Consider the following 22,568-nt stretch of genomic DNA (forward strand, 5'->3'; position numbering starts at 1 on the left):
GATGAACTTTAGAAATACAGCAAATTTGAAAAATAAACCACTAACTCTATAGTTAATAAATAACACAGATGTAAGTATTTTAAAGTATGTAAAGTAACACATTTTAAATACAGGATATAAAAACCCCCCCAAATACAAATGTCAAATCCATAGAAGTTTAAAAAAATTGTAGCTCAAGCGTCAGTGACTATATAAGAAAGTGAGGCTAAAGTCAGCTAGCCAATCAGCATTAAAGAAGGTGTTCTTTAGTTAGTAAAGACTTTTCTGGATGATTTAGTACTACTTGTTTCTCTTTCCATTAATATTTCCACTAAGAATTTCAGATGTCCCAAAATCCATTTTCAAACTCTTTTGCCAAGGGAATGACTGCCCAGAATGTTGAGCATTCCTTTATTCAAATGTTTATACAGATACTGATTTTAAAGCCAAATATAAGTAATTGTCATTATTTTTTGAGTCAGTGAAGACTAATTTATTTGAGCACTTATTTTTCATCACTTTTTTTTCTTGTTTTTTGTTTTTGTTTTTTGGCCGCGCTGCACGGCTTGCAGGATCTCAGTTCCCTGACCAGGGATTGAACCTGGGTCATGGCAGTGAAAGCCTGGAATCCTAACCACTAGGCCACCAGGGAACTCCCATGATTGTTACTATTTTAAATCATTCATGTCTTTCCGTAGTTTGCTAATGTCAGTGACCAAGAATTGACTAATTTACATCTTATTAATTTCAAATGTCTCAACTATTTTTCTTTTCTTTGCCCTCTAAACCCTGCCTTGTCAGGATTTGTGAACCACAAATGAAAGAATCTGTTGAGATTTTATTTTATTTATGTTTATATTTTTGTAATAATAGCTTTATTGAGATATAATTCACCTACTATAGAATTTACTCTTTTATTTTTAAATTTACATTTTAAACTGTATAATTAAGTGGTTTTAGTGTATTCACAGAGTTGTGTAACTAACATCACTACCTGATTCCAGAACTTTTTCATCACCCCAAAGAGAAATCCTGTACTTCTTAGGAGTCACTTCCCATTCTCCCCACTCCCCAGTCCCTGGCAACCACTTACTTACTTTCTGTCTCTCTGGATTTGCCTATTATGAACATTTCATATATATGGAATCACACAATATGTGGCCTTTTGTGTTTGGCTTCTTTCACTAAGCATGTTTTCAAGGCTCATCTATGTTGTAGCATGTCTCATACTTCATTCCTTTTTTATGGCTGAATAATATTCCATTATATGGATATACCACATTTTGTGTATCCATTCATCTGTTGATGGACACTTGAGTTGTTTTCACTTTTGGCTATTATATATAATGCTGCTATGAACCTTTGTGTACAAATTTTTATATGAACAAATGTTTTCAATTCTCTAAAATATACCTAAGAGTGGAATGGTGGTTAGTGTAGAAACTCTGTATTTAACTTCTGGAGGAACTGCCCAACTTTCGCATATCAACTGGTACCACTTTACATTCCTACCAGCAGTGTATGAGGGTTGCAATTTCTCTACATTGTCACCAATACTTGTGATTCTCTATTTTTTTTCTTTTTAAAAAAAATTATAGCCATCCTAGTAGGCGTGAAGTGGTATCTTATTGTGGTTTTTAATTTCCATTTCCTTAATGACTAATGATGTTGAGTAGCTTTTCATGTGCTTATTAGCCATTTGTTTATTTTCTTTGGACAAATATCTATTCAAATCCTTTGCCCTTTTAAAAAATTGGATTGTTTGTCCTTTTATTGTTGAATTGTAAGAGTTCTTTATATATTCTGGATACTAGACCCTTATCATACATTTGCAGAATTGTAGTTGTTTTTTTTTTAAGTTAAAACCTACTCCAGTAATTTCTTTATCTTCCCCTATCTCCAGCCACCCCTTCCCCGCCTCCCCCGACACCAGTCCTTATTTATCCCTACTTTGACTGTTACCCAGGAAGGAATTCTTTTACAATATGATATGATTTGTAAAATTTTCTCCCATTCCATGGGTTGTCTTGAGGTTTTATTTTAAATACTGTTTTTACTATTTGTTTTTTCCTGGCCTGGGTTTAGAGTTCTCATTTCCTTGTATTCTGAATCGGGAACTGAAGAAATTAATTGGATTTTTGCTTTATGTTTGCCACAAATACATAAGATCTGACATTTTTTAGGTCTTAGGCAAAGCATAGTTTTGCATCTTTTAATACTAAGTACTCATAATATCTTCTGCTTTTAACAGTGAGTGAGGCTTATCTGTACCCTCAAGAACAATCTCACTAATACTTCAGTGGAATGAAAACAGAGGAAGTAGTTTTTGGTTCTAGTTACTGATTTTTTTTTTTTTTTTTTTGCGGTATGCGGGCCTCTCACTGTTGTGGCCTCTCCTGTTGCGGAGCTGCCATGGCTAATGGGCCCAGCCACTCCGCAGCATGTGGGATCTTCCCAGACCGGGGCACGAACCCATGTCCCCTGCATCGGCAGGCGGACTCTCAACCACTGTGCCACCAGGGAAGCCCTAGTCACTGATTTTTTTTAACCTTTATACATTAAGATACTAAACCCTTCTATGCAGTCTAAGTTTGTGTTCTTATTTGAGTAACATTTTCACCCTCTGCCTGCCCCCTCCTCCTCCTGTGCCTTTTCTGCTTATTCTGTTAATGTCAGCACAGGGTAGAATGGGACATGATTCTACTACTTAATTTGGGAAGAAATATGGGGCCTATAACCATTTCGGATTTGATGCTGTGGAGTAAAGGGTATTTTTAGAGATGAAGCTTTTCTTAGAAAATATCTTGGGGGGGTGGGATGAATTGGGAGATTGGGATTGACATATATACACTATTGATACTATGTATAAAATAGATAACTAATGAGAACCTACTGTATAGCTCAGGGAACTCTACTCAGTGCTCTGTGGTGACCTAAATGGGAAGGAAATCCAAAAAAGAGGGGATATATGTATATGTATAGCTGTTTGACTTTGCTGTACAGTAGAAACTAACACAATATTGTAAAGCCACTATACTCAAATAAAAATTTTTTTTAAAAACTGAAAAAATTTTAAAAAATATTTTTATACCATCAAAAAAAATACCTTGAAATAAAGTACTGATATGTGCTACAGCATGGATGAACTCAGAAACGTTAAGCAAAGTGAAGGAAGCTAGATGCAAAAGACTATGAATTGAATTGAATTGAATTGAATATGAATTGTGTGATTTCATTTATATGAAATGTCCAGAAAATGCAGATCTCTAGAGACAGAAAGTAGATTAGTGGTGGCCTGGGGTAAGAGGTAGAAAAGGGGAGTGACTATGAATGGGCACAGGAGATCTTTCTGGAGCAATGGAAATGTTTTGAAATTGAATTGTGGTGATCGTTGCACAACTCTAAATTTACCAAAAATCATTGAATTGTAAACTTAATAAAAAGGAAAAGAAAATATCTCTATGGTTTCAATTAGATCTTTTAAGACCCCATAGTATCCACTGAGATTGTTTTCCTCCAAATTTATATTTTTGTTATTTATTTTGCTTATTTTTGCAAACTAAAGACTTACGTTTTATGTGATTTCCTTTTTCTGTGTCCTGTGTCACAGCTCTCCATCCTGCTGACGAACCAAGATGATCTTGATAAAGCAATTGATATTTTGGATAGAAGCTCAAGCATGAAAAGCCTTAGGATATTGCTGCTGTCCCAGGACAGAAACCATGTAAGTAGCCCCTGTCATGGCCTGACAGCTGAAGACAAAGCTTGCTGTCTTTCAGGAGTCCACCTTGCTTCCTTGACAGAATTTTGTGTTCCTTAGTCACTGCTAAAGCGAGAATGTAGGTGTGGCCCAGCCCACCGGGTCAGTAGCCATTTAGCCTCCTGCATTTGATTTTACTGCGAAGCCAGATCACTGGTGTTAAAATCACTGAAGGTGACTTGGCTTGTGGTGTGGGAGGAAGGGAAACATTTTATGATAAAGGAGGAAATTCTTTTTCTCTGTATTTATGTTCTTTTGACTAGATTTGGACCCCAGCAAGAGAGATTTGCTCAGCGTGGGGGAGCTGATTAGCAGAGGCTGTCAAGGATTTGAGACTATCATGCTTTGTAAACTCCTCGGCAACCGTGGCTTTCCCTTGGGACACATGTAGGAAACAAACTTTCCCTTCTGTTCAGTGGAAAAAAGGCCATGGGCTAAAGGGCCTCTTGTAATTTACCAGCTGCTACCTTACCAAATGGCAGCAATCTGTGGGGGCCTTCAGAAGTGAGGGATCATCCCTTATGTAGTTTCCTCTCCTAAAGGGCCCCTGGGGGCCTACATTTCACAAGAATGCTTGTAATCTGGGTCTGTCTTCTAATCACTGATGGCTCTACCAGTTTTCTTCAGATGCATGTTCCTGAAGGTTTCTTGGCACTCTTTCTTTTCCTTATGCTTGAAGACAGCCAACTGTGGACAGCTGACATTACTGCCTGAGAACTATGGACACCCCACACCAGGACAGAGTTTAGATGGAATGGTGCTTTATGCTGACCATTTGTTTATTTATTTATTTAATTTAATTTAATTATTTATTTTGCGGTACGCGGGTCTCTCACTGTTGTGGCCTCTCCCGTTGCGGAGCACAGGCTCCGGACGTGCAAGCTCAGCGGCCATGGCTCACGGGCCCAGCCGCTCCGCGGCATGTGGGATCCTCCCGGACCCGGGGCACGAACCCGTGTCCCCTGAATCGGCAGGCAGACTCCGAACCACTGCGCCACCAGGGAAGCCCCTGACCATTTATTTTTAAAGACACCTTGGACTGTCTGTTGATTAGCGAAAGACACAGGAGAATGTGGTTAGGAAGCCTTAGAATAAAGAAGACATTTTTTAATATTATAGAAGTGTCCTTGAGCATGAGGACTGGTCTTCTCTCTCACAATGTCTTCTTTTCTGACTGTGTTTTGGGAAGTATTCTGAAGTAAAATATGTACTTTATTATTTCATTTCTCTGTTCAAGTTACTCACCTGCTCCTTGTAGTCCTTCCTCGTTGCCTGTCATGCAAGATCTAAATTTAGCCTGGCACCCAAGGGTTATCACTAACTACCTTTCCTCTCAACTCCCCAGTCTCATCTTTCCAAGTTCTTCAGCATACTTCCACTATTCTGCAGTTCTTCCTTCTTCCTCTTTGCCAGACCATGGTTGTCAACCTTTTTTAAGGCTCTAGCTTGATTTACCTGCTGCAGTTTGGCCAGTATTTTTGACTGACACCATTTTCATTATTCCCTGTTCCTTTAGTCATTGGATATAATTTGCACACTAGTTTATAGGTTCCTGAGTAATTGCCCTCTAGTTGTTGCATATTTGTAAGTTTTACCCCAAAAGATTATAAGCTCCTTGAGAATGGGAGCTGTGTCTTGTTTTGGAACCCGTCCTCTTAAGAGAACACAGTGAATACTTCTTGAATTGTTAGCAGGGGTCAAGCAGAAATCATATTCTGCAAACCCCTTCTTTACAGAAGAAGCTGGAATTGGGGTTTAGTTTAATGATGTGATTGTTTAACTGGGAGCTAGCCCCCTGATGGTGATCCCACCACTCCCCTGATGAGAAGCTGTAGACAACTGGTTCTTTGCATTCACTTTCCCATCCATTAAGGGGTGCACTCAGCTGCAGATACTGCTGCAGCACCAGAGCTGTTGGAAAGATGACCATCTGAGCTCTGACACTGATGGCGTGGCACTAGGTATCGCGTAAAATAAGTGCCACGCTGATGCCTTTCTTCGAAGGATGTGTATTTTTTAAAATGATTATAAAGTCAGTATAACTTACTGTAAACTTAAAAAAACAAAAGAGGACCATCTTACATAGTCCTAGTACCATAACACATGGATTGATTTTTGCATACGCCCCTCTCTGGCCATACGTATACACACTATAAGTGTTGTCATGGTATTTATACAATTTTCTACTTTAATTTTTCACTTAACATTGTCATGTACGTTTTTCTGTTAATATAGTCTTCATGATTATAATTTATAAGGATGCATAAGTCCGTTGAGTGGATATACCATAATTTAATTAACCATTTTTGCTACTGTTGGAACACTTAAGCTACTCCTATTTTTTGCATTTATAAAGATTTACATTTAAGACTAATAGTGGCATTGGCGGTGATGAAATCTTTCCTTGGGGACTTCCTCAGCTAGACCTCAGGCTTCTCAATAAACAGAGGTATCATGATCCAAAATTGCTACGTGCTTAGGAGTCCTACTTCTAGAAGTGCTTCTCTGTTTGTGATGAAATATCAGTTTTATTCTTCTAGTTTCTAATCTGTTATGGACCAATTCTTTTTTAAAAACATGAAAAGTGAAATGGAAAAATTAACTAGAGACGTATAAAATACAAGCCCACAACTTTTTTTTTTTTTTTTTTTTTTTGTGCAGTACGGGGGCCTCTCACTGTTGTGGCCTCTCCCATTGCGGAGCACAGGCTCCGGACACGCAGGCTCAGCAGCCATGGCTCACAGGCCTAGCCGCTCCGCGGCATGTGGGATCTTCCTGGGCTGGGGCACGAACCCGTGTCCTCTGCATCAGCAGGCGGACTCGCAACCACTGCGCCACCAGGGAAGCCCAAGCCCACAACTTTTATTGTGAAGTTCAGTAGACATGAGTCACTGCCAAATTGTTGTAAAAGTGCTTAAAGAGTTACTCTTCCATTTTGGTATTTACCTTGTTGAGGACTGGTATACGCCACAGGTTGTACCCTGGCACCAGCCCACAGATCACACTTTACATACACGTCTCCAGGATACCATATCAACCTGGTCTTCATCTCCTCTTGATGGTAACTGTCAGTCACTTTGTTCTCTACTTAGTTTCCTCCATTTTTTGCAGTCTGTCAACTCATCCACCTTTTGTTATCACCTATACCTTTATTCCCTTCTTATTCCTGTTTTTAAATGTACTCTTTCTTTCTACTCTCCGGATTCCTTTTTTATTGATCCTTCTATGACAGCTTCTGATCTTTCCTCTGTCTTCATCCCTCACCAAGGTGGAAAGTCATACTCCTCCCATCTCACCTGGCCAAGGCCAGGTCTTAGGCTTCAATATTGTTTTTACCTGAGAACTCCTGGATTTGGGCAATCACAGAACCTCCTCTTAGTCTGAAGAGTCTTTCTCTAGCCTTGGTTTTACTGCCATTTTAAGATACTTCACCGTCTCCTTCAGTAGTTCTTGGTGCCGTAGCCCTCTGCCTTGGGCCATCAACTCTTAGCTATTTTCCTATTACAGACTTCTTTTCTAAACATGTGTGCATCTAACTCTTAATTTATCTTTCTGCTCTTGACTTTCTTAAAACTTTCTCGACCTTTCCACTGTCATAACATAATCTCAAGCTTAACATTCTGTTGTCACTTGTAACTGCATATGATAAAAACTAAATATCCAACCATCTTAAACTGTGAATGGCATTTTGTTTTGTTACCTCAGATTCTCTCTGACAAAAGTAAACTTATAATCTTCTCATCTAAATGTTGCCCACTTCCCAAATTTCCCATCAATGAATTTGACACTATTTAAGTTCAAAATATCAAGGATAATCTAAATGGTAATTATTTTCAGTTTTCCAAGAAAGTAATGGGGCAAGTGCAGGAAGTTAGAACGAAACTTGTTGGGCAGAATAGCTTCAGTCTGGCCGCTGTTTAAAAATCATTACACTTTACATGTATAAGGTACTTTCATCTCTCATTTGGTTTTTGCAACTTTGAGTGGTTGGTTAGGCATCTGTTATCGCCAGTCTACCCCCTGGGGAAACTGAGGCTTAGAGTGATTTGCCCTAGGTGAAACAGTAAATAGTGACAGAGCTGGTCTTGAATCCAGATGTTCTGACTGTAGTCCAGTATGTATTAGATACCATCCAGGAAAGGGATCTTAGAATTATTGTAGTCCTTGGAAAACCTCACCCAGGTTCTTTCACAGTTCATTAGAAATAGAACAGAAAGTATACTGTTGCCTGTGAGGAAAACTTGTGAGATGTGTCATTCTTTTTTTTTTTTTTTTTTTTTTTTGGTGGTACGCGGGCCTCTCACTGTTGTGGCCTCTCCCGTTGTGGAGCACAGGCTCCAGACGCACAGGCTCAGCGGCCATGGCTCACAGGCCCAGCCGCTCCGCGGCATGTGGGATCTTCCCGGACGGGAGCACGAACCCGTGTCCCCTGCATCGGCAGGCGGACTCTCAACCACTGCGCCACCAGGGAAGCCCCGATGTGTCATTCTTTTGCCCACAGCTCAGAAGGTTAACTGAGCTAGGAAAGGTCCAAGAGAAGACAAACTTTTTAAGGGGTTGGGGTCAGTTTTATATGTGTATGGCCTAAAAAGCCTGGAACTCTTTAGTCAGGAAAGGAAGCTGAAGAATACATATATATAAACAAAGTCTGTGACACATTGAAGAGTAGGGATAATAACACCTAATCTCAATTTGAATGAGCCCCTTGAATATTGAGGATTATCATAGAACAAACTGGAAATAAGAATTTGTATAAGGGGTATAAACATGGCATCCTTTATTCAAGTTGTATAGCTTCAAAGCAGATTTTTTTAAGGCTTTTAATAAATTCATGGATGTTAAAGCTGTAAATCTATTAAATAACCTGGATGCTTCCACAGCTATCATAACTGTCATGGTCTGCCATGCAAATGTCTCTTGTTGCCACCATTGAAGCAGAGGACTAGTGACATCCAAGGTGCCATTTCTCAGCTCATGTTTCCGTGAACCAAACTAAAGCAAACATGCACACACCTCTTCTTTTCCCCCTGCATCATTGAATCCACCTGTTCCTTTTGTCTGATACCACCAAATCTTCTATCGAGATGATTTGTGGGTCAACTTTTATAATCTCTTTTTCTGCTAATCTCCGAGCTTCCAGTGACTGCAGTCTTTGTGCATGTGGTTCCCTGGTAATTTTTCATGTTACCCGTGTCGGCCACAGCACACTGCTACCCCCATAGCCTTTCAGTGAGGTTTTCATTGAATGGTCAAATGAAATGACCATTCTGTTTGCTGTCTTTAGAATGTTCTGCCATCTACACACTTTATACCTGTTGGCTCTCCTTTCACTCTCTTACAGGTCCCTTTTATTTTTCCTAGTCCCACCTTCCTCCTTCCTCTCTTTCCCACTTCTAGGTCTTGTTCAAGTTTCCCTGAATCCTTGCATCAACCTCATTTTTGTTTACCATGCCATTCTCTTTTATCTCCTTAAATCAGGGTTTTCTGAACTTGACTGACTATTACAAACACTTGGGGGAGATTTAAAAAACACCAATCCTTCGGCGTACCCCCAGAGATTCTGTTGTAGTTGGCCTGAGGTGTTAAAAACCCCACAGGCAGTTCTGCTGGTCGGCTGGGGCTGAGAACCATTGCCTTAAACCCAAGTGTGACTCACCTCCTAAGACCTGCTGCCACCCTGCCCTGTGTCAGCATCACCTGAAAGCTTGTTAGAAATGCAGATTCTCAGCCCCAGCCCAGACCTACTGAATCAGAATCTGCACTTCATCAAGGTCCCAGGTGATTTGTGTGCACATGAAAATGTGAGAAGCCCTGCTTTGAAACCTTCCCTGATTGCCTTCATCTGTTTTCCAACTGCTGCCACAGTCAGCCTTTCCTTTTAGAAACCTGTGCTCGTGCTGGCTGTTGAACCTCCTCTCCTGGCTCAGCTTTTAGATTTAAAATTGAGAGTTTAGAATGTATGTTCTTTGGTACGTTTCAGATTCGTGTTGCCAAGATGTATTGAATTCCCACCCTGTGTAAGGCCCTGTGTCTAAGCAGGTGTCCTTGGGGTGCTCAGCGTGCAGCTCTTCTCTTTCTGACTGTAAGGCTGTGGCCTTTTCCTTGCCCTTCACTGGCCTGCTTCCCCAGCGTGTGGCTTTGATTGTTTTTTCCTTTCTGACCCTCGGCAGAGAGCTATTGCACATTGGAGGCTTTAGCAAGAACACTCACTTCCCCTTGGTCTGACTTCCCGTTAGAGCAAGACAGTTTGTCAAGACAGCCCTGCATGTGATAAAGTCTGGCGTGGGGGGACTAGAGGAGGCTGCTTGGCAGCTGAACTTAGCTCTGAGAGCGGGAAGCCTTTTTCCTGGAGGACAGGATATAGTTTGTTTAGGTTGGACCTTTTTTTTTTCTTACAGGAGGTAAAAGAGAGAGAGAAACAAGTAGAAACTTTGACCCAAATTATTTATAAATTCTGAGCTCCCACTCTGCTTATTTATGAGCACATCCTGACATCACTTGCTCACCTCCAAGCTTCAGCTTTAAGCTTTCTCAGTGCAAGGGCCCCTTTCTGTTGCTTTGTTTTCTCTCAAGGGCTCACCTTGGGGCCCAGCTGGGTCAGTGCAAAGTGGGGTAGATGTGGCAAGGCTGCTGACCCTGTTCTGAAGTCCTTGACCTCTGGCAGAATGGTACCTTGATAGCCTTTCTGAGATGAACACAATCCTGAGATGGTTCACATGTAAACCCCAGTAATATGAAGCGTCTGAGACTGTCTTACCTTAATTTTCCAGGAGTGATTATGGTTGGGGAAGAAGCAGCATATCAAGCTATTTTTGTTGTTGTTGTTTTGTTTTGTTTTTTTGCGGTACGCGGGCCTCTCACTGTGGTGGCCCCTCCCGTTGCGGAGCACAGGCTCCGGACGCGCAGGCTCAGCGGCCATGGCTCACGGGCGCAGCTGCTCCGCGGCATGTGGGATCTTCCCGGACTGGGGCACGAACCCGTGTCCCCTGCATCGGCAGGCGGACTCTCAACCACTGCGCCACCAGGGAAGCCCCCAAGTTATTTTTTAAAAGTTTATCAACCAGAATTTTTGGTGCAGAAGTTGCCACCATTCTCCATTCTGACCCCCCACGTGGCAGGTGATCTTGCCACTGAAATAATTTCCTGCTTTTCCTGCTATTCTTCCCAAGCTCTCTGGAGAATTTTGTGAGAGGGTATTTACGACGCTTTTCTGTTTGGCACATTATTACAGGAATGCCTGTTATTCTTCTGTGTATGGGTCATCACCTAATAAATTGGAGCACTGAGTCTCAGTGCTGTATATCAGTGAAGCTGGATAACTACATTGAGTAAACAGTGATTTGCCAGGATGAGTTGAGGAGTGAGATTTGAGGGAAAGCTGGGTAGCTCACGTATTGAAAGCGTGATGGCGGCTGAGAGCATGGGGAGGCCCAGGGAGGGGCGGGGGCCGTTCTAAGCCTGTCTGCTTAGTGAGCTCAGCCTTTATCCTCTTATCTTGCAGACCAGTTCCCCTCCCCACTCCGGGGTGTCCAGGCAGGTGCGAATCAAAGCTTCCCAGTCTGCGGGAGACATAAATACCATCTACCAGCCCCCTGAGCCCAGGAGCAGGCACCTCTCTGTCAGTGAGTATCTCACCCCTTTTTTCCTCTCATCTAATTTATCTGCCCATGCATTTTTTTAATATTCTTTTTAAAAATTATTAAAAAACAGTCATCAAACATTATTGACTGCTACACTGTTCGGAATAATCTTCCATGCTTTTCTTTGGGGAGAAGAAATAGACAAGTGACTCAGATGGAGTCCTGACCCTCCAGGAGCTTACACGCTCGTGATGTGGTGGCGAAATCAAATTCCTTTTCAACAGCCCTGAAAAAGTGATCTCCTCAAACGACTGCTTGAAGACCTCCAGCAGCAGTATACCCTCTTTTTTGACCATTCTTTCCCCAAAGGACTGGGGACTTGTGAAGTTCCGAATCAGGTCCAAGATTGAGTTTTGACATCAAACCTCTTGCTTGTGATTCCTGAGGAGTCCTAATGCTTCAAGGAAGATGGAATGAAGTTTCTCCAATGAAACTCCTGGAGAGTCAAACTAAGTTGTCTGGGAAGGACAGGAGACTGTTGACGTAGTGAATACAGTTGGCTCATTAGGAAGAAAGCTATGTAGCTGCTGCCAGGCCTCCCCAGGAAAGGAATCTAAATCAGGTCTGTGCATTATACCAGGCAATCCAGTTTTGCTCTGGATCCCATTTCCCACAGTCTGAGGAGAAAGCTCATTTCTTGAATTGTGCAGTTTGTTTCAAGAGGGAAGTCTGGCCTTAACAATATTTCTGTTGAGGTTGCTTCCCTAACGTTGCTGAGACCCCTGCTGCTGTCCATACAGGTTCTATCCATACAGGTAGAATTGCATCAAACTGAACTGCTCTCTGGAGATCTTGAGCTGAGCTTGGGGAGGTCTGAGCATCAGTCCTGTCACTGAGCTTGTCTGGGAGTGATAAGCCTTCTCGGGGGGCAGCCGGAAGAATGTGTTGCTGAGGCACTGACTTTGCCTCACTGAGTAATTTCTGGAACCCTAACAAGCACTGGTAGTAAGTGTTGCCAAGCTGAAAGTCTGTATATGTGTTTCATATTTCCCTAACATTGTGGATAATTGGTGGCTGCGTTTTCAATAAGCTGGTTGAGGAGAGAGCCAGCACCCCAACAAGGAAACCTCACCCCGAGTATCTCTGGCCCAAGAATCCAGGTGCCCAGGAACCTGGGAGTCTCTGCTAGTTTGGCCTCTGTTCCAGAGCCCTTGTAGAGAGCAAGGGGCTGGAGGAGGGCAGCATTGCTCCTTTGCGGAGTAAGCCGTGAGGATGGACACAAGGCAGTGACTGGGCCTCTGGCTCCTAAGCAAGTTCCTGTGACTTGTGTGTGGAAGCTACATGCTGGGCCCTCACTGTAGGGGCCGTATATGGAATTTCCTTGTCTGAGAGTGCTGAAATCTTACTGGGATGTAAGATTTCTATGAACGAGTTCCTGTCTATCTAGAGAATGGGCAACACAGCCTCCCAGCACACACAGATCCTGGGTTCCGTCAGTCAGCAAGCATTAGGTACCAGCCTTTGGACTGGCATGAGTGCCATGGTGGAGGCATCTGGGAGGCTGAGGGTGGTGCGGGAGCACAGAGCAGGCAATAACCAGCGGCGCCCAGTACTTTGGGGAAAGGTTTCACTAAAGAGAGGGAACATCAGAGCTGACAAATGAAGGAAGATTTACTGAGCACAGGGACAGATACTCCGGGCACAGAAAAGGGCATCTGCCAGGCATGATCACAGAAGAAGGTGGTGGCTTCTGAGAACCCCAGGTGGTTTGGAGTGGTGGGTTTGACGAGAGAAGCGGGCAGAGCCTGCCAGCCTTTCTAAAAGCTGGAAAATGGCAGAGATTATTTCTAACTGGAATGACCTGGGAAATGCATTCTGGGATTTTTAGAGATAATGGAGGATTTCCATAAGCAAGGATGAGGGGAGAGGGCATTTCAGTGATTTGCTGGTGGAGATCCCGCTTATCCTTCAGACTGGCTCGTGTACTGATATTTGGAGAAGTAGAGGAGGCTGGGAAAGAATGCCTGCCTTGGCTGGGGACCCTTGACTACACGTGGGCTTGTTCGGTGGGCGGTGGAAAGCCACTGGGAACAGTGACCCCTTGTACCCATCTCTATTCTAATGCTTATCACATTGTCTTGTTATTGTATCCCTCTCCCTGCCAAACTGCATTTTTACTCATTTGTTCATTTATTCATTCAAGAAATAATTGCCAGAGTATCTGCTGTGTGCCAGAATCATGGGAAGCAAAAACACACAGTTCCTGTCCCTATGGCCCTTGTACACCTGTGGGAGGTCAGACCTTACGTGTCATGATGTGATTCATCTATAATTACAGGCTGCGACCAGAAGGTGTGTGGTTCTGTGAGCACGTATAGCAGGAGGATGTGACCTGATTTCGGGGCCAGAGAAGCCTTAGGCTGTGACCCAGAGCATGAAGGGGCATTACTCAAAGGGGATATAGGGAGGAGAGCTCCAGGCAGGAGAGCTCCCCATGCAGAGGCCTCATGGTAGAGGGAGTGTGGTGTGTTTGAGAAACGGAAGGAAGCCCCGAGGGCTGGAGAGCTGAGAACAAGGGAAAGGAGGATGGGCTGAGGCTGGGGAGGGAGGCCGAGCCTTGGGGACCGTGATGATTTTGATCCTTATGTTGAAAGCAGTGAAAATACGCCTTAGGATTTTTAAGTGAAGAGGAATGGGTGGCATATTCGGATTTGTATTTTGAAAAGATTGCTCCAGCTGCGTACAGTGTGGAGAGCAGATCAAGGCAGGGCAAGCATGGATCCAAGGGAGAACCGTATTAGCTAATGCAGTGGTCCAGGTGAAAGAAGACAGAAGCGTGGATTAGGCTCGTGAGGGTAGTGGAGAGAGGAAGGAACAGGTGGATTTGAGGCATTTAGAAGGTAAAGCCAACAGAACATGGCATTGTGGTCTGGGGACATGGTGGGGGGCGGTCCCTGAGATCCTTTTAGGATCTGGAAGGTCAAAGCTATTTTCATAATAATACTAAGACGTGATTTGGCTCTCACATATATATAGTGGAATTTTCCAGAGGTTACCTGCCTGAGGTAATGTCATTGCTCTATGGCTAATGGAATGTGTACTTGTGTATTATTGTGTTTTACAATTTTTTGACCCTTATTTCTAATACAGTAAATATCAATTGATATAACCCCTATAAATAAAAGCTCTTTGGTGTCCCAAATTTTAGAAGTGGAAAAGGGTTCTAAGTTCAAAAGGTTTACGAACCACTGTGGTACTGGCTTTGATTTTCAGGTGTTGAGAGAGCAGGACGTAAGTCACTGGTTTGTGGATTTGGATAGTTGGCAGTGCCTTTCACCAAGACAGAGACTGGAAGAGAGCCTGGTTTCAGGCACTGCAAAGGGCAGACCTAAGGTTTTAGACAGGTTGATTGGTATAATTATGGATATTTTGGTATGATTATCGACTCACCAATAAACATATTTGTGTTTTAAAAAAAAAAAAAGAGAGAGAGACAGCCAAGAGGTGATAGCAGATGGGCAGCTAACTATACAGATCTCTAGCTCAGAGGGGAGAAAACCAGAGGTGGAAGAAACCATTGGAAATTGTCAAGTCGAAGCCATGGGCCCAGATGAGACTTTCTAAACAGACTACAAAATAGAAGAGAAGAGGGCCTAGGACTGAGCCTTAGAAACCCAGACAGTGGCCCATTAGAGGAGGATGAGCCTGCAAAGGACGCAGGAAAGGAGTGACCAGAGAAGTAGGAGGGAAAGTAAGAGAAGGTGGGAAGAAGACATTACCTGGTACCAGCCAGGTTGGAAAGGACAGACCAAGAGTAAGAGACACAAACTTGTCATTTTCATCCACAAATGTCTGAGTGTTTGCTGTGCTGGTACAGGGTAAGGCCTTCTGGAATAGAAGGAAACAGAAAGAGAGAAGTCAAGGTTTAAGCATGAGGAACTAGGAGAAGTCCTAGCTATACAAATGGGGTTAAATGAGAAGCCTTAGTGATTCAACCCCCCACCTACAGGAGGGGGTTCTCTGCCTTCCTCCTCCGCCAGCATTAATGTACCTGTGCTACCAGTGCATATGAGTGAAAGACTAAACATCCACGTCATTCAGCTCCCACTGCAACATTTTCAGTAATGAGGAAGTGCAACAAAGCCCAACCCAATTTTAGACAGCTCTCTTTATTCGAGGTTCATCCATATTTTGAATTGAAATTCTGCCTTCTCTCACTTTACGCATTGACTCTAGTACTGCTCTCTTGAGCAACACAGATAACATCTTTCATATGACAGATATTTGAAACCAGCTATCCTGTTCACCTTTTGTTTTTTCCATCATAATATACATACCTTGAATTCCAGGTTTTTTTCAAGCCAGTTAGTCTGCTAAAAATAAAATAAAATAAAATAAATAATAAATAAATAAATAAAATTAAAAAACCTACTAGGGAATGTGTTAACCCAAAAGAGAGACCCCTGTGGGAAGATCTGCAGACAGGGCAAATGGAATTTCCCTACACAAATTTACCCTTCCTTGTGTCTTTGCCTGTAGAAATTCTATCACCTTTGAAGCTGAGCTCAAGCACTATTTCTTCCATAATGCAGTGGATGGTGCCCTTAAGCCATCAACTAAAGGACTTGTCCCTGCTACATCTGACTCCCATTTGGTCTAGTGCATCTTAAGTCCTTCGCCTCTCTTATTCCATCTCACTCCTCGTCCTGCCACTGCGTCCCACAGTGGGGCAAGCCCGATTGCCCCACTAAGGAATGGGTAGCTGATGAGTAGAGGCAATCAGTTCTTTCAAGGGGTTTGGCCATAAAAGAAAAAAGGAGGTGGGCTAGTGGCTTAAGGGAATGGCAGAAATAAGGTCAGGGTATTTTTTAGGCTAGAGATCTGAGCATGTTTATGAAGGGAGGCACAAAGACAGCTGAAAAGGAGATTGAAGGTGGTGAAGAGGGGACCATAGGGGAGCTGACTCCTGCTGGGGGTGAACTGGGGAGTCCAGGCAGAGGGCTTATAGTGCCTTGGTAAGGAGGAGGGCAGCCCTCTTCCTCTGAGAACAGAGGAGGAAAAACTCAGGCAGAGGGAAAAGGAATGTTGAAAGGATGAGATGACTTACAGTGACACCCGGGCAGTAACAAGTTAGAGAGCTATACACAGTGCAAACCTCCAGTCCTGGTAAGATATGCAAGAGTGGGAACCAGGACTGCAAAGGTAGTGGCCGCATACATGGAAACGAAAAGGTAAGCTTCCTTCACTGCACAGGTTTTTTTCTCCTTCTTGCTAAAAATTCTTCTGTGATACTAGATGAGACCAGAAACTGTTTAGTGGTGGTCACTACTTCAAAATAAAATGGGAGTTTTGAAAGTTGAAACACAGGATGTTCTCAAGGTCTTACGAGATGAAAATATTGAGGAGCTCTGCTCTGCACAACCTGGTCCAGTGCGAGGATATTGAAGAAGAAAAGAAGATTTGATTCTTCCCCTCATCAGCTCCCAAAGAGAGAACAAGGTTTAGAGAAAATAGTCGATGGCCAAAAAAAGCTCTGTCTTTGTACTTGCAATGACCTGCACATTAACACTGACCCAAAGCCCTAGAACTAACTCCCTGTGGAGGCAACTTCCTGACTGCATCAGCTTCCTGACAGGAGTCTCCTATGAGAAGGGCTAGAGTCTGAGAACCTAGCTTTCAGCTTTGAGTTAGAAGACAGAGCAGAAGAATCAACCGTATCCTAGGGTAAGGGTTTTGCTGCCCCAGATCAAGGAGGCAAGCAGAGAGCCAGCAAGCCCTGGAGGAATGCAGACAGCTGGCAGCTGAAATCCTTGTTTCCGAAGAGAGCCTTCTGAGCACAGGATTACTACTCTGTTCTTTTACTTCAGCTGGTGCTGAGAGGGGGCCCCTTGGTATAAGTGGCCTGATGAGACTAGAGCAAGATCAGGCTGCAACGCCAGGGAAGGGTGGCCCAGAGAAGCTGCCTGCCTTCTGAGACCTAGGATGAGCTGTGTCTTGCATAGCACTGGTTTGTGCTGTCTGCCTCGCTGTTGTCCCTGCTGGTAAATATGTGAGGATCAGTGAGTCTTACAGTTCAGTATCCTGTCCTATTCAGGTCCCTGTCTCACTCGTTCTCAGATGCTGTTGTGTGTCTAATTAGCCCCTAATTTCTGAAATGAAGACAAAAACAAAACTGAAAATGCTCTGGAGCAGTTCTGCCAACTCCTGGTTTTTCCATTCGCTTCCTCTGATAGCCATTGGTTTGGGGAGACTTCCCTTTCCTGCCCCAAGCTGTGGGCCTGTGCACAATAGCCCCTGGCCCATTGCCCATCAGATAACAAGGCTGGCTCTCGGCAGGCAGCAATATGTATTGGAAAAAGTGAAAGTCTCTGGCTGGAAATAAAAGCTCAGAAAACCTTTGCTGTTTTCCCCCAGCCCCTCCTGGGTCTGTAGTGCTGGCCTCATGTGAGCTAGTCCCATCCCACCTGCAAAACCAGGGGAGAGTTCAGTGGCAGCGGTGAAGGAGAGAATGGGTGTTGAGGGGCCAGGGATCTTTTATGCCGGAGAGGTCTCACCCTAGATGCTCCGTGTAACAGATCGAGGGTACTTCAGCCTACCTGGGGGTAGTTTGGACCAGTGTGTAGGATTTCATCAATACGTAAGAGTTTTTCTTTCTCTCTCATCAGTTCCTCACAAGAGACATTTTTTGTTTGTTGTAGGTCAAATATGTAATACCTTTTCGCTCCAGAATGTATTGGTCAGGGTTCAGTTGCACAGAACAGAATCCACTCTTGACTAGTTTCAGGAAGAAGGCATTTGATGCACATTCTGGCTTGTAAAATCATGAAGAGTGAGAAACAGACTCTGAGTCTAAAGACACACTGCAGAGCTCCTCTTCCCTCTGTAATGAGGAAGCCACCGGATCCAGAAGCAAAGGTCCCCTGTGCTCTGTCCACACACCACTTACACAGGGATACCTGCATCTGTGTCTTGACATCAGGAAAACTAGAGATCAGGTGTGGGGCCTCTGCTAGTGCTGCAGCAGAAAAACCAAGGCTTCTAGGACTGTGCCCAGGAACATTAGGAAGCCATCCAGATCTCACACAAGTGCATCTGACTGGCTGAACCTAAAGGAGGTCTTAGAATAGCTTTTAGCTGATGAACTTCTGAAGTGCTGGAAGGCGCACTAGGAGGGCAGAATGGCTCTTGAGTCTGTCTTACCCATTATATCTGCTACACAGAGTGAAGGGAACGAATGGAATTCTACTGAGTTCCTACCACGTATGTGTGTACCTGTGCTACCACATTTCATTTATAATTTCCAAAAACGGTTATGAGGTAGATAGTTGTTCCCATTTTTGAAATGAGGAAATTTAGGTGAGAGTTTAAATCATTCAGCTAATGAGTGACAAAGCCTGATTTGAACCTCTGTTTATGTAATTTTCAAGCCTAGGCTTTTCTCACTATACCTTGCTCACCTTTTTAGGTCGCTTCTGCTGCTGACAAATGTTGCCAACATAGGGATTGGATTTCCGTAGAACCTGTGGGCTACTAGAATGTTTTCCAAAGCTGGAAGTGGGAAGTAGGCACTGGGCTAATGTTTGTAAGCCATGTGTTAAGAAGTGCTCTGTGCTTTGGGGCATGCTAGGGCTTAAGAAAAGTATCTTTTTTTTCATGGTTACACTGGCATTTTGTGCTACAGTGGCAAGGGAAATGGCCAGCTGCATGGATCTTTGACATCTGGCCCTCTGAAAAATGGAGTAGCTTTCTTGTTCGATTTCCCCCACCTCCATCTTGTCATTGCCTACGAGCCCTCTGTTGGCCAGATGGCATCTTGCATCCAACTCACAAGTGATCACTGACAGAACAACTCTGAATTTGAGCTGCATGAGACATGGCACTGTGTTGCCCTTGTGCTGTCAAGAAATCCCCATATTTGCCTCCCTCCTGCTCTTTGCAGAAAGGCTGTCACATTTCCCCATGGGTGGGATCCCCCCCTCCTCTGTTTGGATTGCTTATGGGGAATGTATGAGCAGCATGGCTGTCCCTTTTGGAAATAAACTGTGGTCTCAAAATTGCCTTGGCTGAAATATACTGGGAGTCACAAGGCCTGTTTTCTAGATGCAGCACCACCCTTAAGACACTACATGACTTTGGGCCTTGGCTTCCTCTTCTGCACACTGTGGATGATAATAATGCACCTCCGCTGTAAGAGTGTTGTGAGAATTAAAGACAAGGTAACAGAGTATAAAAAAGAAAAGAAGGACTTCCCTGGCGGTCTAGTGGTTAAGACTCTGTGCTTCCACTGCGGGGGCGAGGGTTCGATCCCTGGTCGGGGAACTAAGATCCCGCATGTTGTGCAGGTGGCCAGGGGGTTGGGGGGTGCGGAGAAAGAAAAGAAAAATTGCCTTGGCTGATTTCATTGCTCTGTTAGTTCATGGCATAGCATCCCTAAATGTATACTCTGAGTAGCATCAGTTTCTGCCAGGGCTTAGAAAACTTGGACAAACAGACTGTTTCCTCCATGGCTGTCTGAGATCATTTGAAAGGCATGGTTCAGGTACCTCCTTATCTCAGAATTGGTAGCCTCTACCCTGTGAGTGAGGTGTTGCAAGTGGAAATCCAGTATAATTCTATGCCTGTTTTTAGAGCAGTTTGGTTTCTGGCGTCTACCCTCGAGTCAAGTGGGGAAGCCAGACTACCAAGAGCCTCAGGTTAGCCTTCCCACCCGAGATCGTGTCAGTGGTTCTTGGAGACAGTATGGGTTGATGCCTCCAACAAGAGATTGGAGCACCAAGTGCTCTCGGTGGCGAATTCATTAAAATAGCGTCTCTGGAAACCGCATGATCCTTGTATTCTGATCGACTGACTTCATGAAGAAGAATGAAGGAGTCAGTTTCTTGAAGGACATTGAAAGTAATAGTTTAAAACTCCTTAAAGTCTGTCTTTCAAAGAGCAGCTCTACCCACCATTCTTTAACTTTTCTCTTAAGTATTTTTCTTCCTTCTTGGGGTCCTTGGGTTATGGGGAGGAGCTGCCTGGCTCAGGAAGTTTCCTTGAACCTCAGCATTTTGTTAGGCCCTCCCTCTCCTCCAGGGTGTTCAAAGAGCCAAACCAGCTCTCCACCACCAAGCGGATGCTTGGTCTGAGCCGGCCCCAAGTCTGCTCCTCTCAGGCTGCAGGTCCTGGCTCTGCAGTCAAAGGTCGTGTTTCTGTGCTCTAGGTTCCCAGAACCCCGGCCGAAGCTCGCCTCCCCCTGGCTACGTGCCTGAGCGGCAGCAGCGGATTGCCCGACAGGGGTCCTACACCAGCATCAACAGCGAGGGGGAGTTCATCCCAGAGACCAGCGAGCAGTGCGTGAGTATAGTCTGGGGATGGGGGTTTTGGGGCTGGGGTGTGTCTTGGGACGTGTCAGACCACGCTTAGCAGGGGAAGTCCTCTGTGGGCATGGTGTGGAGGTGAGGGACTTGAGTCCTATCCAGTAGCTTTTTTGTAAACCAGGCCTGCCCAAATATGAATTTTTCCTTTCTAGGGGCCAAATATCAATTCCCACCAAAGACAGAATCTAAGCTACCTGGCCTCCTTGGTGCTGGATGTGCATTTGACAGATTTTTCCTCTTCGGTGGTCCTCTCACTGGTCTCCCTGCAGAACACCACTCCGCTGTTTGTATACTTCCTTACAACGAAGTATGCTGTCATTTCAGCAGAGTTTTAACATGTGACCAGTCCTAAACAGACAGATTTTGTTTTGCTTTTCAACCAGATTTTAGTTTTGCTATTTCTTAATGAAAGGTAACGAGTATACCAGTCCAAAGTAGGACTGGCTCCTTTGGGTGGACTTTTATGATAGTAGACAGCTGTATTAGTTATCTGTTGCTAAATAAAACAACCATAAACTTAGCAGCTTAAAACAGCAGACATTTATTATTTTACAGTTTCCTTGGGCCCAGAATCCAGGCATGACTTAGCTGGGTTCTCCACTCAGGGTCACACAAGGCTGCAGTCAAGTGTCAGCCAGGCTGCATTTCTTTCTGAAGCTTGGGGTTCCCTTCCAGGTTCACATGGTGGTTGGCAGAATTCAGTTTCTTGTGGTTGTAGCACTGTGGTCCCTGTTTTCTTGCTGGCTGTCGGCCAGGGGCCACTCTGAGCCCTAGAAGCCACTTGCAGTTCCTTGCCATGTGGCCCTCTCAGAATATGGTAGCTTCTTCAAGGCCAGCAGAAGAATCTCTTGCTCTAGTATGCAAAGATGAAGTCTCGGGCTTCCTTGGTGGCACAGTGGTTAAGAATCCGCCTGCCAATGCAGGGGACTCAGGTTTGAGCCCTGGTCCGGGAAGATCCCACATGCTGCGGAGCAACTAAGCCCGTGAGCCACAGCTACTGAGCCTGCGCTCTAGAGCCTGGGAGCCACAACTACTGAGCCCGTGTGCCACAACTACTGAAGCCCACATGCCTAGAGCCTGTGCTCTGCAGCCAGAGAAGCCACCACAGTGAGAAGCCTGCACACTGCAACAAAAGGGTAGCCCCCGCTCACTGCAACTAGAGAAAGCCTGCACGCAGCAATGAAAATCCAATGCAGCCAAAAATAAATAAATAAAATAAATAAAAATAAATAAAATTAATTAATTAAATTTAAAAAAAGATAAAGTCTCATATAATGCAGCACAATTATGGGAATGAATAGCCCATCCTCTTTGCTAGTCTATTGACTAGAAGCAAATTACAAGTTCTACCTATACTCAAGGGGCGGGGGCTATGCAAGGCTTTTGACTTATTGGGGTGGGGTGGAGTGGGGACATCCTAGGGTGTGTCTACCACAATGGCTTACCCATTTTAATGGCTAGCTTTTTTAACTTGTGGCCCACTTGATGAAAATGGCACTTTGGCTTAGTGAATTCAGCAAGAATGAGATCTCTGGCTTCATTCTGAAGTTTTTTCAGTGAGTTTGCTTTGATTGCAAGAAAAAGATCTGTCTTATAAACTTTTGGGATTTGATCTTGAAAGGGGAAATTTCTTAAGGGTAAAAGCATCCAGTAGAAGGCCAGCACCATCACATGGGGGATTTTACCAAAAAAACCTGATTCTTATAACTTCTTTTTCCTAAAACTGATTCTTACAACTGTTCTTTCCCCTCAATAGCTAATCTCTGTGTAGCATTGTTCAAACTATATAGGCTATGAGAAGCATTTTTACACTGCCTCTTCTCTCTTCTACAGTCCTGTCTTCCAGATAAATTTATGTTTAGAACAGTGACCTAGAGTGCTTTTAGCTGC

General features: G+C 44.0%; 1 protein-coding gene across 4 annotated transcripts in view; it reads left to right on the forward strand.

The window, feature by feature from the left end:
* The window catches only part of MAP3K3 (mitogen-activated protein kinase kinase kinase 3), a 63,452-nt gene that overhangs the window by 29,257 nt on the left and 11,627 nt on the right, over window positions 1-22,568 (forward strand). For all 4 annotated transcript variants that reach the window (XM_060081347.1, XM_060081350.1, XM_060081351.1 and 1 more), the window contains 3 exons: window positions 3,590-3,703; window positions 11,241-11,361; window positions 20,522-20,655. In XM_060081347.1, coding sequence (XP_059937330.1) covers window positions 3,590-3,703; window positions 11,241-11,361; window positions 20,522-20,655 — 369 coding nt within the window. The remainder of the gene's footprint in view (window positions 1-3,589; window positions 3,704-11,240; window positions 11,362-20,521; window positions 20,656-22,568) is intronic.

This window comes from Mesoplodon densirostris, chromosome 18 (genome assembly GCF_025265405.1).
Source record: "Mesoplodon densirostris isolate mMesDen1 chromosome 18, mMesDen1 primary haplotype, whole genome shotgun sequence".
Classification (NCBI taxonomy): domain Eukaryota; kingdom Metazoa; phylum Chordata; class Mammalia; order Artiodactyla; family Ziphiidae; genus Mesoplodon; species Mesoplodon densirostris.